A 13,323-nucleotide genomic window follows, 5' to 3' on the forward strand; every position below is an offset into this window, starting at 1 on the left:
GTGTCTGAGCCAGATTTGAACCCCAGAACCTTCTGTCTCTAGGCTTGATGCTCTATCCACTGAGCCACCTAGCTGCCCCAACAACTTTTGAATGTTATTTTTTTAAGTCAATGGTATTCTAAGAAACTAAAGAAATTTATTCATGCAATGAATAATATTTATCCAATATCTAATATGTGTAAGGCACTCAGATAGGTTTCAAACCAGGGATCTTGTATCAGACCTAGTTATATTCTTATAAGGATAGAAATTAGACCATAAAATGAACTTCCAAGCTTGAGGGAAGGGAATTGTAAGAGAGATTGTAGCCAGTGTAGAGAGGAAGCCCAAGGAGTCCATGAAGGGCTGGAGGGACAACCCCCCCCCCCAACACACACACACTCACACACACCAGAGAGGCCACTATCCTCTTATCTCCAGTGGACAGAATAGCTGTAGGTTTGTTACTGGTTGCCTTCTCATCCCCATTTGCTGACCAAATCATCCCAGCCTCTGGAACTGAGGTCTATTATCTAGCCCCTATTTCTGTCTTAGGGCACCCATCTCTCTGCGAAAACATTCTGGTATAGACACTCCCTATGGCTTGCCTACTCTTTTACTTCTCGTTTCTCCTACTCCCATTCATCCCTCTGATCTCATCAGGTAAGTAGTGGCATGAGAGGCAGAGACTTGAAAATGTTTCCAGGATTAGGGTCGAAGAAGGGTTGGAGAAGGAGGGGTGGCCTGACGTTAGTGAGGAGGTCTTCACTGCCCGCAGCAATAAAAGAGAAGCCCCCATTACTACAGCCACACCCCACATCTAGCGATAAAATCAGGTCCAGGAGGCTGTGGAAACAATTAGGGTACAGGGCATAACCATTCTGATCCAAGAAGAGTAGGAGGGACTGCCTGGGGGCAGAGTGGGGGAAAGAAAAAGAGAGCAACTCAAATCTCTTTATCTTCCACTCTGTGGCAAACTTGTCTCCCGTGATGACTCTCTTTTAAGTTTCCTTTAGTTCACTCATCCAGTGTTTTCAGACTGCTTTTGGAAAAAGTCTTGAAAGGAAATATCTGGATCAGGTTTGGCCCATTTCCCTATTTTTTCCCAGTCTCTTTGCATAATTCTATTCTTGGGAGAGGGAGATAAGAAAGGAAAATCCATCAATTTTTGCCTTTCTAGCTAGAATTTGGTTATATCCCCCACAACATCTTTACACCTATATAAGGAAGAAACTTTTCTATTCTCTCCTCCAAGTCCATCCTACAACTTGAGGCATACTGTCCCACAGATAATAATGATGATGATGATGATGATGATCTAACATTTATATAATGCTCACTATGTGCCAGAAATTGTGCTAAGTAAGCGCTTTACAGTTATGACCTCATTTGATTCTTTACAACAGTTCTGGAGGTTATCTTCATTTTACAGATGGGGAAACTGAGTCAAACAAAAGCTAATTGACTCATTCAGAGACACATAACTAGTTAAGTGTCTGAAACAAGATCTTGATAAATCTAGACCCAGTGACACCTGGCACAACAAAGCCTAGGAAGGAGAAAAAGAAAAGAAGTAGGGCAGTCAGGTAGGGGTGGGGTGGGGTCTGTTCCCTCTTCTTGGACTAATCTCTACGATACCTCCTTCTTACACAGATGATATCTTGTCCTCCTATGTGGCGCTCAGGGAGTCTGTGGAACTCCCGTGCCCTGAACCACCTACCTTGTATGGAGATGAGATGTTATCGTGGTTCCGAAGCCCCGTGTCTGGAGCCCCTACTATCCCAGTGATCCGTGTCCAAGTGACCAAGAGGGGAAACGAAGCTAGGAAGATCTTGAAGGAAGTCAGGCTAAGTCTGCTGGGGAATAATTCCCTGTGGCTAGAAGGGGCTAAGGAAGAAGATGCAGGACGGTACTGGTGTGCTGTGCTCGGCGACTATGCCAAGTATCAGAACTGGAGGGTGTACGACCTCTCTGTGATCAAAGGTGAGAGGGACTGAGAAAGTCTCTTGGCTATGGGAAGAAGAGAGGATGCAGAGGGCCAAGGTGGGTCTCAAAGGAAACAGAGAGAGGGAGAGGAGAAAGAATGTGATCTTGAAGACCCGCGCCAGGATCCTCTCTCATCCCGGTGATCCCTTTCCCTGTGAACCCTGGATTCTGAAGATGATGAAGAAAGCCAGGCAAAACGCTGCTGGCTGTCTGGGTTGTTCCCTGTGGGTACAGGAGGAGCTTGGTGAATACAGGTAATGTAGTGGGTCTTTTTTTTTTTTTCCCCCAACAGGCTCCCAGCTATCAGCAAAGACTATGGATGGTTCTCTCTGTTCGATCCTGGTGTGTTCGGTGGTCTCAGCAGGGTTTCTGGACTCTGTGATTTGGGTGGAAGGGAAAGGGAAAGTCAAGGGGAAGATGGAGTCTTTCAAAGGAAAGGATGCCTCTCTTCTCATGGTGTGTCCTCTGGAGGGCCCCTCAGAGTCTCGTACCCGGAGGACCAGGAGCATCCGTTGTATTTTCCCCCAGAATAAGGGCATCAGTTTCAACTTGACAGGTGAATTTGGGGAATGGGAATAAAATAAAATAATAGTTCCCATTTGTATGGTTCTCTAAGATTAAAAAAAAAATCCTTTCCTCTCAATAACTGTGTATAATAGATAGTGATATAGAATTGTATTATTACTGTTATTATTATTGTCAACCCATTTGTAAGAGTATTGTTGTTGGGTCATTTCAGTCATGTCTGACTTTCTGGCCCTATTTTGGGTTTTCTTAGCAAAGATACTGGAATGCTTTGCCATTTCCTTCCCCGCCTCATTTTTACAAACAAGGAACTGAGGCAGAGTTGAATGACTTACCCAGGGTCATCTAGCTAGTGTCTGAGGTAGGATTTGAATTCATGAAGATGAGTCTTCCTGATTCTAAGCCCCAGTGCTCTATCTACTGTGCCACCTAGCTGCCCATGATAGTGTAAAAACTGGAATTGTGATCCTTAAAGTTATTATGAGAATAACTCATAGAAGGGAAAGGATGATGAAATCCAAGGACTTTTTAGTGGAACAGTCTGCAATCTAAAATTATTAAATGCAATGCATTTTTGGAAGAGGAGTAAAAAAGGAAGAAAATAACCCTCAAAATATTTTCAGATGGAATTGCTGTTATAGAAGGGATATGTGTTCACTGAGACTAGAATGGCAGAAAAGAGTGATGTCATAAGGTTAAGTGCAGCATAATCCATTTCCAGAGATTGAAGAAGAACCATGGAAAGGAAAAAGAAACTAGCCACTTATTTCAGGAAGAAAGGATCATAACAGAAAGTTTTCAATGGGATAGTGTGAGATAGGGGGAAAGGTAAAATTAATTTTCATGTACTATTTCCTTACGAAAAGAATTGGCCCTTGTTATTAAGAAGTTGGGACATAATAGGGTTTTTCTCTTTGAGATTGAGGTGCAAACAGTAGAAAGTGTGGAGACAGGTTGTTCTAGTCACACCTGCAATTTCACAGAAGGTAGAAGTCTTCTATTGTGAGAAGAAAAATAAGGTAGTGGAAAAAATATGACCCGGGATCCTAACTAGCTGTGTGACCTCAGGTAAGTTATTTTACCTTTCTGATATCCTCTGTAAAAAGACAGGGTTGGAATAAATGAAAAGATCTCTGCCAGTACTAGAATTCTGTAAATCTGTGCTATTTAGGGGAGCAATTCCCTAATCAAAATGACCTATTTTTATAAGGAATATAATTTGGAATGAGGATGAAGGCCTTTCCATTGGCTTCCACACATCCCTACCTGACCCCCACATTCCTCATCCTCATCCTGAGTTCACATTCCACTTCAAACACTTACTAACTATTTGATCCTGGGTAAATCACTTAACCCCTTTCAGCCTCAGTTCCTCTATCTATAAAATGGGGGTAGAAATAACACCTATAATGCCATGGTTAACTGGGAAGGGAGATGCACATACATACCTGGGAAGGGGGAGGAAATAAGAAGGTGACATTAAAGGGCAGAGAGAAGGAGACTAAGGAGCAAAGAGAGAATGAAGGAAAGAGAAGGGCCAAGAGAAAGAAAGACTGAGAGGGCAAAGAGAACTGAAGAGATTAAGAAATAGATGGATAAGATAGAAATAACACCAAATAGAAAAAATATGAGATTGCTGCAAGGATCAAAATAGATAATGGTATAAAGTACTTTGTAAATCTTATGGAGACAAATAAAATTATTATTATTTTCTTTTTTGGTTGCAGCCTCCCCAGATGCCCTTCCTGCCCACTGTGTGGTCTCTGTGTCCTGGGATATCCAAAAGATTCTGTTGCTGCTTTGTGTTCTGGGGCAGGGGGTTGCCATCTTGGCCCTGGGAATAGTTCTCTGGAGACGTTGGAACCAGTACAGAGGTTTGTCCACCTTCTCCAGTATACACATGAACAAACGCAGACACATACGCACACAAGCACCCACCCTGAAAGAAGATATATTGGCAGAGAAGGAAGAGAAAAGGCATTTGGACAAAGATAGAGAAAGGGCTCTGGAACCCCAACTTTTTTTTGTTCCTTAGCCTCTAAACTCCCCATAATGTCTGATTGTAGGAGAGAGTGGGCAGTAAGAGGTGACCAGGAGTACATTTCTGATATGTGTGTATAAAATTCTCATGTCATTTCTTTATACTCCTTTTTCCCAGATGACTCTACTCATTTCAAGCCAGAAACCCAAATTTATGAAAATATTCATTTGGCCATCCCCAGGTAAGGAAGGAACTGGAGGACCTGATGTATTAGTTCCTAATATAGTGGGATGAGGAGACAAAGACCCCAGGTATTAGAAGAAAGGAGGGTTTGCTAGTAGTTTATTTCTCTATTTTTCTTACCCATCTTCTCCTTCCCCTATCTCTCAGCCCACCTGCTCCCAGGACCATGTGATATCTATGAGAAGGGATCTGGAGGTCTCCTTGGAAACCCAAGATGAAAGGAAGCCCTGTTACCTCATCAAAAACTTGGGGGCTTGGGAGATTGTACTATCAACCATTCTTCTTGTCTCCTCTGGAGAGAGCTGTTGAAGGGAGGGAAGAGAGGGAAAAGGATGTTTCATAAATGAAATGATGTTGTTATTTGTCTCTTAGTGTACACCCAAGCCAGTCTCAACACGTCGGGGAATGCTATGCTGTGGTTACCTGGGAAGGGGAAGGCACATAATGCAGCAGTCAGGAGATAATATTAAAGGACAGAAAGAAGGAGACTAAGGAGCAAAGGGAAGAATAAAACTGAAGGAAAGAGAGGGGCCGGGAGAAGGAAAGACTGAGAGGGCTAAGAGAAGAACTGAAGAAATAAGAAGGAAACTGAGAGAGAGAAACTAATGGGCAGATTGAAAAGAAAAACTTAAAGGTGGACACATCTCACATTATCTCATCCTCCAAAAGTGAGTTATGAGAGAAAGCAAAATTATCAGGTGCTGGCTAATCTCCTAATATTATATATCTAGAGAGAACTAGAGGGACAATTGCCACTTTACCAGAAGGATGGATGAATTCAAGCCATAAAGAGCTTCAGCAAGAAAAATCCCACCAGTTTTGTTCATAATTTCATTCTCTACATACTCAAATATACAAATATATATATATATGTACATATATATATATACATCAACAAACACCTATATGCACCCTTCACTTTAATTTTCCCAGAGAGTAAAGTCCAAACCACAGTTTCTAGAACTGGTATTACCCAGACCCTCTCCATTGCCCATGAATCTCCCAGTTTCCTATCATGTGTCCTCACTCTTCTAGCCACCACATCTTCTGAGGACTTGTGGACCCATGGATTGGATGTCGTGGTTACTCTTTTGAATATTCAGGCTAAAGAGGACAATTTATCCCCTTCCCCCTAGGACTTTAAGGGATAGTTGGCCACTTGCCAGCATCTAGGTTAACTCAGGCTCCAAAGACATTATCTCCACGATACCGGCTCCCTTTCCAAAGACAACTCCCTCATATCTCTTTCCCCTCCTCCTCCAATGGAAAAACTTGGACTGGAAGTTTGGGATAGGGTGTGGGGAATGTGACACCCACCTTCTGTAACTCCTGAGGACCTCTAGAAAAGAAGAAATGTGCAGAAAATGAAACTCCCCCTATCTCATGATCTCACCCCATGGAAAAGCTCTCTTATTGCTGTGATTTAAATTCTGTCCTGGGAGAGAAGGGGAGAAAGATACTCAATGACTGGATCTTGCCCCCCACCCCCTATTTGGGGTCCACAGCTTAGAGTAGAGGTTCTTAGGCTTTATGGGTCTCTGTATTCCTTGACTTTCAGTATACTTTCCCATACTCCTTCCTATTCAATTTAAAAGGAAATAAATTCTAGTGTTTACCCTACATGTATAAAGGAGAAATAAAGTAGAATAATTTCAATAATATGACATAGTTACCTACCGATATTCCCCATACCCCTTGACAAGCTTCTCCCATGGCACTTCCGGTACACACATCCCAGGTTTAGAGTTTCTTTGACCTTCATCACCCTACTCCCTCTTCCCCAGCTTCCAAGTTACCTGAACCCACAGGAAGTGACTTAGAATGAGGAGAAAGGGGAAATGAGGTCCCTTTGAATTGCAATCTCTGGAACTGGAGAAGGGAAAGGAATTGGATTGTGATATCCTCCCTTTTTCAACATATTCTCAATCCCTTTCCTGCTCCCCCCAAAAAATTCATCTCCCACTACTGAGAGTTCTGCTAGCTGCTCTAAGCCCAGAAGTCATTTACCCTTCTGAAAACTTCCTCAGGATATATATGGTCTCTCTTTATATGGCAGCACCCTATCCCCTTTTCTTTCTCCTGCCCAAATCTTCCCATTACTACCTTCCAAACCTCACCCAGGCTCTCTACCTTTATATACTGACCAAATGGATTAAGTGATTGAATAATTGATGTCTTTAGTAATATCTATAGAAATGGGAAGGGTGCAGAGTATTTCTAGGTTTCTGAGGGGACGCCCTTGGGAATATCAAGGGTCTCAAGAAATGCCTTAGGATAGGGGGTCCATAAGATTATATAGAGGGATACTATAATAGGGAAATAGGAAAGCAGATTTAGCCAGGCAGGCTGACAGGAGCTGTCATTCCAAACATTCTTTTCAATACTACTGCCTATGAGGAAATAACAATGCTCAATATGTATGCACCAAGTGGCATAGCATCCAAATTCATAAAGGAGAAACTGGCAGAGCTCAAGAAGGAAATAAATAGTAAAATCATACTAGTGGGAGATCTAAATATTCCGCTGTCAGATCTAGATAAATCAAACCAAAAAATAAATAAGAAAGAGGTAAGAGAGGTGAATGAAGTCCTAGAAAAATTATATTTAATAGATATGTGGAGAAAAATAAATAGGGACAAAAAGGAATACACCTTCTTTTCAGCTGCACATGGTACATTCACAAAGATTGACCATGTAATAGGGCATAGAAACATTGCAAACAAATGCAAAAGAGCAGAAATAATAAATGTAACCTTCTCAGATCATAATGCAATAAAAATAATAATTAGTAAGGGCACCTAGACAGGCAAATCAAAAACTAATTGGAAGGGGCAGCTGGGTAGCTCAGTGGAGTGAGAGTCAGGCCTAGAGACGGGAGGTCCTAGGTTCAAACCCGGCCTCAGCCACTTCCCAGCTGTGTGACCCTGGGCAAGTCACTTGACCCCCATTGCCCACCCTTACCAATCTTCCACCTATGAGACAATACACAGAAGTACAAGGGTTTAAAAAAAAAAAAAAAAACTAATTGGAAATTAAATAATATGATTCTCCAAAACCAGCTAGTCAAAGAAGAAATCATAGAAACAATCAATTTCATTGAAGAGAATGACAATGATGAGACATCCTACCAAACTCTGTGAGATGCAGCCAAGGCAGTACTCAGGGGGAAATTTATATCCTTGAGTGCATATATTAACAAATTAGGGAGGGCAGAGATTAATGAATTGGGTATGCAACTTAAAAAATTAGAAAGTGAACAAATTAAAAATCCCCAGATGAAAACTAAATTAGAAATACTAAAAATCAAGAGAGAAATTAATAAAATTGAAAGTAAAAGAACTATTGATTTAATAAATAAGACTAGAAGCTGGTATTTTGAAAAAAAAAACAGATAAAATAGACAAAGTACTGGTCAATCCAATACTACTGCCTACTAGAATAGGATGACTGAAACTGAGATCAAATGGACTAAAGCTGAACTTGGCTCAGTTTAGCTCTAGTCCTTGGCAGCACTAATGACCACAAGTTATATAGAAATTCCCTTCCCAATAAATAGTAGGTAGTCCAAGAAAGCAGCCCAACATCTCTATCTTTAGAAACATAAAGGGAGTGTGGATCAAAACTAGAAGAGGAAAGAGGGAGAATGAGCAAAGTATGGATTGAGGGCAGAGGAAGTCCCTGGGAGTAAGGTTGGGTAAGTTTGACCACCTATGCTTACTTCTCCCACAGAACCTGAACAAAGCTTCAAGTCGAATAGTGGAGCCAATTGAGCAGGTGGAATAGAGAGTCCAGTTGGGAGAGTAGGTCTCAGACTACACAGGACAGAGAAACAGACAAAGGGTTGTGGGAGAGACAGCACAACGAAAATATAGAAAGGAAGAGAAAGACTTACAGGGGAAAGAAACAGACATAAGTTCGTCAATAGAAAGTCATCATAGTATTGAAGGATTTAAAGATGGAAGGAATCATTGGAGATCATTTAGGCCTAGCTCCTCATTTTTCATTTGAGTTATTTGAGGAGATAGAGAACAATTGAGAGGGAGGAAAAGGAGAGAGAGGAGAAGGAGAGAGAAAGAGGGTGTGAGGAAGGAAGAGATATCAAGGAGGGAAGGAGGAAAAGAAGGAGAGAGAGAAAGAGGGTGAGAGAAAGGAAGAGATGTCAAGGAGGGAAGGAGGAAAAGAAAGAGAAAGAAGATATCAGAGAAATTAAGAATGATACAGAGATAGAGAGGGAGACAAAGACTTGGAGATACAGAGAGATAAGGAGACACAGATAGAAAGAATGGAGAAAGACATCTGAGCCAAGACAATTTTATTAACAACATTTTACTTATAACTTGGAACTTAATAACTAGATTTTATATAGCATTTTAAAGCATTGTGCATGTTATCTCATTTGATCCTTCTAAAAACCCTGTGAGACCTATTTCTCTACCAGCTCACTTTCCTTCCCAACATAGGCATGAGGGTGACTGTATGCACAGATACCCATTCATCTCCTGGTTCTCACATCTCACAGTCACCTACTTCCTGCTTACTTAAATAACCAAGGCCTAATATCCTTCTCCCCTCTTCCAATACTACTTTCACCCATCATTTCAAAGGTTTCCAGGTTCATTGCTCCACAGCTAGAGAAAGCTGGGGAGGGGAGAGACTAGTGGTATATATGGAAGCAATATGGCTCAGCTCTCACCCACTATTCCAACAAAAATGAGGAAAGAGCACTGAACCCAACAGTGATCTAGTATTTCCAAGGAGAAACCACTATGAGTCATTTTTCTAGCTCATGTCAACATAAGGAGATAGGCAGAGGAGCCAGGAAGACCCTTACAAAACTTTCTAGCTTCTTGGCCTGAGCTGTCCCTGGGGTCCTTGAAGAATGCAGCATTCAATGTATGAGAAAAAAAAAAAAAAAAAAAGCAACAAGACCCAGAGAATACAGAACAGGAACAAACAAGATCCTAACATTCTCTCCAAAAATGGGGAGAGGCTAGCCCTAGCATCAAGTTCCAAGGAAGGAAGGAAAAGAAAGAAAAAGAGAGAAAGAGAGAGAGAAAGAAAGAAAGAAAGAAAGAAAGAAAGAAAGAAAGAAAGAAAGAAAGAAAGAAAGAAAGAAAGGAAGAAAGAAAGAAAGAAAGGAAGGAAGGAAGGAAGGAAGGAAGGAAGGAACAAAGGAACAAAGAAAAGGAAAAAGGAAGGAACAAAGAAAGAAAAAGAGAAATATAATAGAGAGCTACCATGGAGCCAGAGATGCCCAAATTAATTTAATTTAATTAAAAAAAAAGAGAGAAGAAAGGAGAGCACTAAAGTGTTTAGTAATAGATTCCCAAAAATTAGAATGCACCAAAAAAATGAATATACTACATGAAAAATAAGATTAGAACAATGTTCAAAGACTGAAAAAATGTACTTTCACAAATCAAAAACAACTGGTCCATAAAATGTTTCAGAGAAAATTTCATAAAATATCAAACTACTTTGAAAGCCACAATCCATCTCCACCTATGCTTTTTTAAAAATTAAAATAAAAATAAAAAGCCTGAGTACCACAGGTCAAGAAATCATGACTGAAACTCCAGGACAGAGTAAAAATACAATGAAAATCACCACTTACCTCCTGAAAGAAACCCTAAAATGAAAATTCCAATGAACATCATAGCCAAAACCCAAAGCTTCAAGGTCAAAGAAAAAATTTGCAGTCATCCCAAAAGATTTCAGGTATCTGAGATCACACAAGATTTGGCAGCTACCACCAAAAACAAGAAGGAAGGAAGGGGATTTCAAAGGTCAGAATAAGAAATCTCTGAATCTGATAGTAGTGTATCATCATGTGTCCTGGGATCCTCAAAACTTGGAAAGTCACTGGGTTACATTGGAAGGAACAGACAGATAAGCCCTGTCAGAGTATCTGGGAGAGAAAAAGCCTAGTGTTTCCCACATTCCTGCTCCTCTTAACCTGGGCAAGCCCTTTTCCCTCCCTCTATACTATATATTCTATAATATAGTCTATATTCCTCTTTCCTCTAGTCTTTTACTCTAATGATATTGTCTTCTTTTCATATTATCTATCCACCTCAGGTATAAGTATTTTTTTCTTTCTTCATCTGTCATTTTTACCTTAATTTTCCTTCCCTTTGTCTTTCTCATTCTGTTCTTTTTTTCTCTCTCCTCTTCTCTCTTCTCTTCTCTTCTTTTCTCTATTACATTTCTTTCTTTCCCATCTTGCTTCTTTTTCATTTTTCCTTCCCTTCCTATAATTTCCTTTCCTCACCATTCTTATCTTCTTTCTTCTTGTCATCTTTTTCCTTTTTTGTTCTCTTTTTCCTTGCCCATGTCTCTTATCATCTCCTCTATTTTTCTTTACTCTATCCTCCCTATACTTTCCCCTTCCCTCTTTCCTCTCCTTACTCTTCCTTTGTGATCTCTTGCTGTTCTTCCCACTTTTATTTTCTCTTCTCATTTTGTCTTACCTAGTACTCGCATCTCCTCTTTATTAATATTTTCCCCTTTTTCATTTTATGATTATGTTTGCATCTTCCTTCCACCTCTCCTCTATTTTTTCTCCCTCCCTCTTTTAATATATTGGTACTTCTATTAATCTTTTTCTCACATTGAATTGAGATGTCCCCTAAATGTCTCTAACCTAAAGATATATGTGAAGAATGTGGGAACCTTTGGGAAGGTTATTAGGGTGTGTGGGGTGGGGTAGGGAAATGACCCCACCCAGCCTCAGTTTCCTTTGATTCATTGGAGCTTCTATGTTTCTAAGTTAAGCTATAATTACTCCCTCCCAGTTTTACTACTATGAAAGAAAGAGTTAAATCATTGTTTTGTTTGGGGGAGATGGAGTTTGTGGAGAGACTAAGTAGAAGGATACAGAATATGGAAAGCTTAGGAGACTCAGTCAAGGGACACTGAGATCTCTTTTGGGATTGGGAAGGAAGGTGCCATTAATCAAGAGATAGGGAAGGCAGGGGCTTACAGTGCCTAGCACATAGTAAGCATTTAATAAAAGTTTCATCTAAAAAAAAAGGTTGAGAAAAGGCATGACTTTTTAGCAGAAGGATGTGAGGTTGGGGAACACTGAGATCTCTGGGAGACAAAGAGCTATCTGGAAAGGATTGGGGTGGGTATCATAGGGGCTTTAGAAGATGCTAAGGTCTCCTTCAAGTGATTACAGGCCCCACCCAAACCCTACCTGAGGCCCCCTGGCATGATGAGGTGAGGCATGACTCTGCCTCCTTTTTTTTATTGCCCTGTAAAGCCCAGCACCAGGGGTATGTATATAAGCCACTTGCTTTGTCGTGGAGGGTGGGAGGGAGGGAGGAAGAGAGACTAGAGGAAAAGTAACAGGATGAATTCTGAAATCTTCTGGATCCTGCTAAGTATGCTGTTGGGGAAGACCCTAGGTGAGGAGGGAGATCCAAGGATATGGTTCTCCCAACCCCCTACTTTACCTCTTCCCATCTCCCTGTCCCTCCTCTTTTCCCAAGGACTGGGGTATTTGGGTCCCTAGCTCACCTTTTCCCTGTCTTTGGGTCAGGCAATCGAATGCGATGTTATGACTGTAGTCCAGATGGTCCCTGCTCTGAAACCATAAGGACATGTGGGGAGGGCGAACGCTGTGGATTCCTGGAGCAGAGACTCCACCAAGAGAAGGAGCAGATCAAGTTTCCAGGGAACCGTGAGTCTGTTTCCTCTTTCCACCCCCTGGAGAAGGAACCCAACTCCTAACTATTCATCTTCCCTTGAAGATCTAAGCATATATATATTCTTATGCTCCAAGATCACACTGCCTTTTCCTTCCCTTCAAAAAGCAAAGAATATGATAAATTCATTTAGACTTATTAGAATTCAATCTTTCCCAAGAGATATGGGGATTGGGATGGTGAGGGGACTGATCAAATTTTAATAGAGGCAAATCCTTAAGCTAAATGAATTAGTAATCTGATTCGGGAATTTCAGGCATAAGCTGGAAAATCAGGCAGACATTGAGTGGGGTGGCCTATAACAGGACTTCCATACTACCCTTGAAATCACCTCAAGTACACAATCCATTCATTTCACCTATATAAATCATTCTTTAGCCACTTGTAAAGAATAGTCTGGAGCCAGTTTATCTCCCCATCTTCTTTTCCTCAAAAATAAATCTCCCGACTCCAAACAGTGCTTGTTCTGTCCTACAGCCACAGTCACCCTGGTCCATCACCGCCCTACCTGTGTAGCAGTCCATCGATGTGAACAGGAGGAAATAGAGTTGGTGGGTGGTGTGCCCTACACCTCCCACAGTAGCTGTTGCCATGGTGATCTCTGCAATGGTGCTGCAGCTACAATGGTTCCTAGCATGGCCTTGTCTACTTTGGTGGTCAGCACCCTGGCCTGGATCCTTCCAGGACTATGGGGAGGGTAATGCATTGCTCTATGGGCAATGGAGTGAGTGGGGCTAGGATGCCATCTTCCAATGTCTATTAAACTCTACTGACTGATTTACAGCTGAGTCGAAAATTCACATTGTGTGATAGAAGTCGGGGAGAAATATGAGGGAAGAAAATGGAAATAGGGCTTGGAGGCCTCAGAAAATGATCACATCTCAGCATCCAGAGACCCTA

At 41.3% G+C, this 13,323-nt stretch overlaps 2 protein-coding genes across 2 annotated transcripts; both read left to right on the plus strand.

Moving 5' to 3' along the window:
• The first annotated feature begins 578 nt into the window (after nucleotides 1-578).
• LOC123245482 (lymphocyte antigen 6 complex locus protein G6f-like) lies at nucleotides 579-5,271 on the plus strand. Its single transcript, XM_044674383.1, has 6 exons — nucleotides 579-642; nucleotides 1,633-1,962; nucleotides 2,258-2,521; nucleotides 4,218-4,364; nucleotides 4,649-4,712; nucleotides 4,862-5,271. The coding sequence occupies exons 1-6, from the start codon at nucleotides 579-581 to the stop codon at nucleotides 4,884-4,886; spliced, it is 894 nt and encodes a 297-aa protein (XP_044530318.1). The 3' UTR covers nucleotides 4,887-5,271.
• A 6,797-nt stretch (nucleotides 5,272-12,068) lies between these two features.
• On the plus strand, nucleotides 12,069-13,124 carry LY6G6D (lymphocyte antigen 6 family member G6D). The gene is made up of 3 exons (XM_044674384.1): nucleotides 12,069-12,123; nucleotides 12,258-12,398; nucleotides 12,901-13,124. The coding sequence occupies exons 1-3, from the start codon at nucleotides 12,069-12,071 to the stop codon at nucleotides 13,122-13,124; spliced, it is 420 nt and encodes a 139-aa protein (XP_044530319.1).
• Nucleotides 13,125-13,323: the final 199 nt, after the last annotated feature.

The sequence above is a fragment of the Gracilinanus agilis genome, chromosome 4 (assembly GCF_016433145.1).
Source record: "Gracilinanus agilis isolate LMUSP501 chromosome 4, AgileGrace, whole genome shotgun sequence".
NCBI lineage: Eukaryota > Metazoa > Chordata > Mammalia > Didelphimorphia > Didelphidae > Gracilinanus > Gracilinanus agilis.

Excerpts from the sequence above, each read along its gene's own strand:
- LOC123245482 (XM_044674383.1), top strand. The coding sequence starts at position 579 with ATGGCTTGCCTACTCTTTTACTTCTCGTTTCTCCTACTCCCATTCATC. Across the intron at positions 4,365-4,648 it reads ACGTTGGAACCAGTACAGAG|ATGACTCTACTCATTTCAAG; the intron begins GTTTGTCCACCT and ends CCTTTTTCCCAG. Across the intron at positions 4,713-4,861 it reads ATTCATTTGGCCATCCCCAG|CCCACCTGCTCCCAGGACCA; the intron begins GTAAGGAAGGAA and ends CCTATCTCTCAG.
- LY6G6D (XM_044674384.1), top strand. The coding sequence starts at position 12,069 with ATGAATTCTGAAATCTTCTGGATCCTGCTAAGTATGCTGTTGGGGAAG. Across the intron at positions 12,124-12,257 it reads GCTGTTGGGGAAGACCCTAG|GCAATCGAATGCGATGTTAT; the intron begins GTGAGGAGGGAG and ends TCTTTGGGTCAG. Across the intron at positions 12,399-12,900 it reads GATCAAGTTTCCAGGGAACC|CCACAGTCACCCTGGTCCAT; the intron begins GTGAGTCTGTTT and ends TCTGTCCTACAG.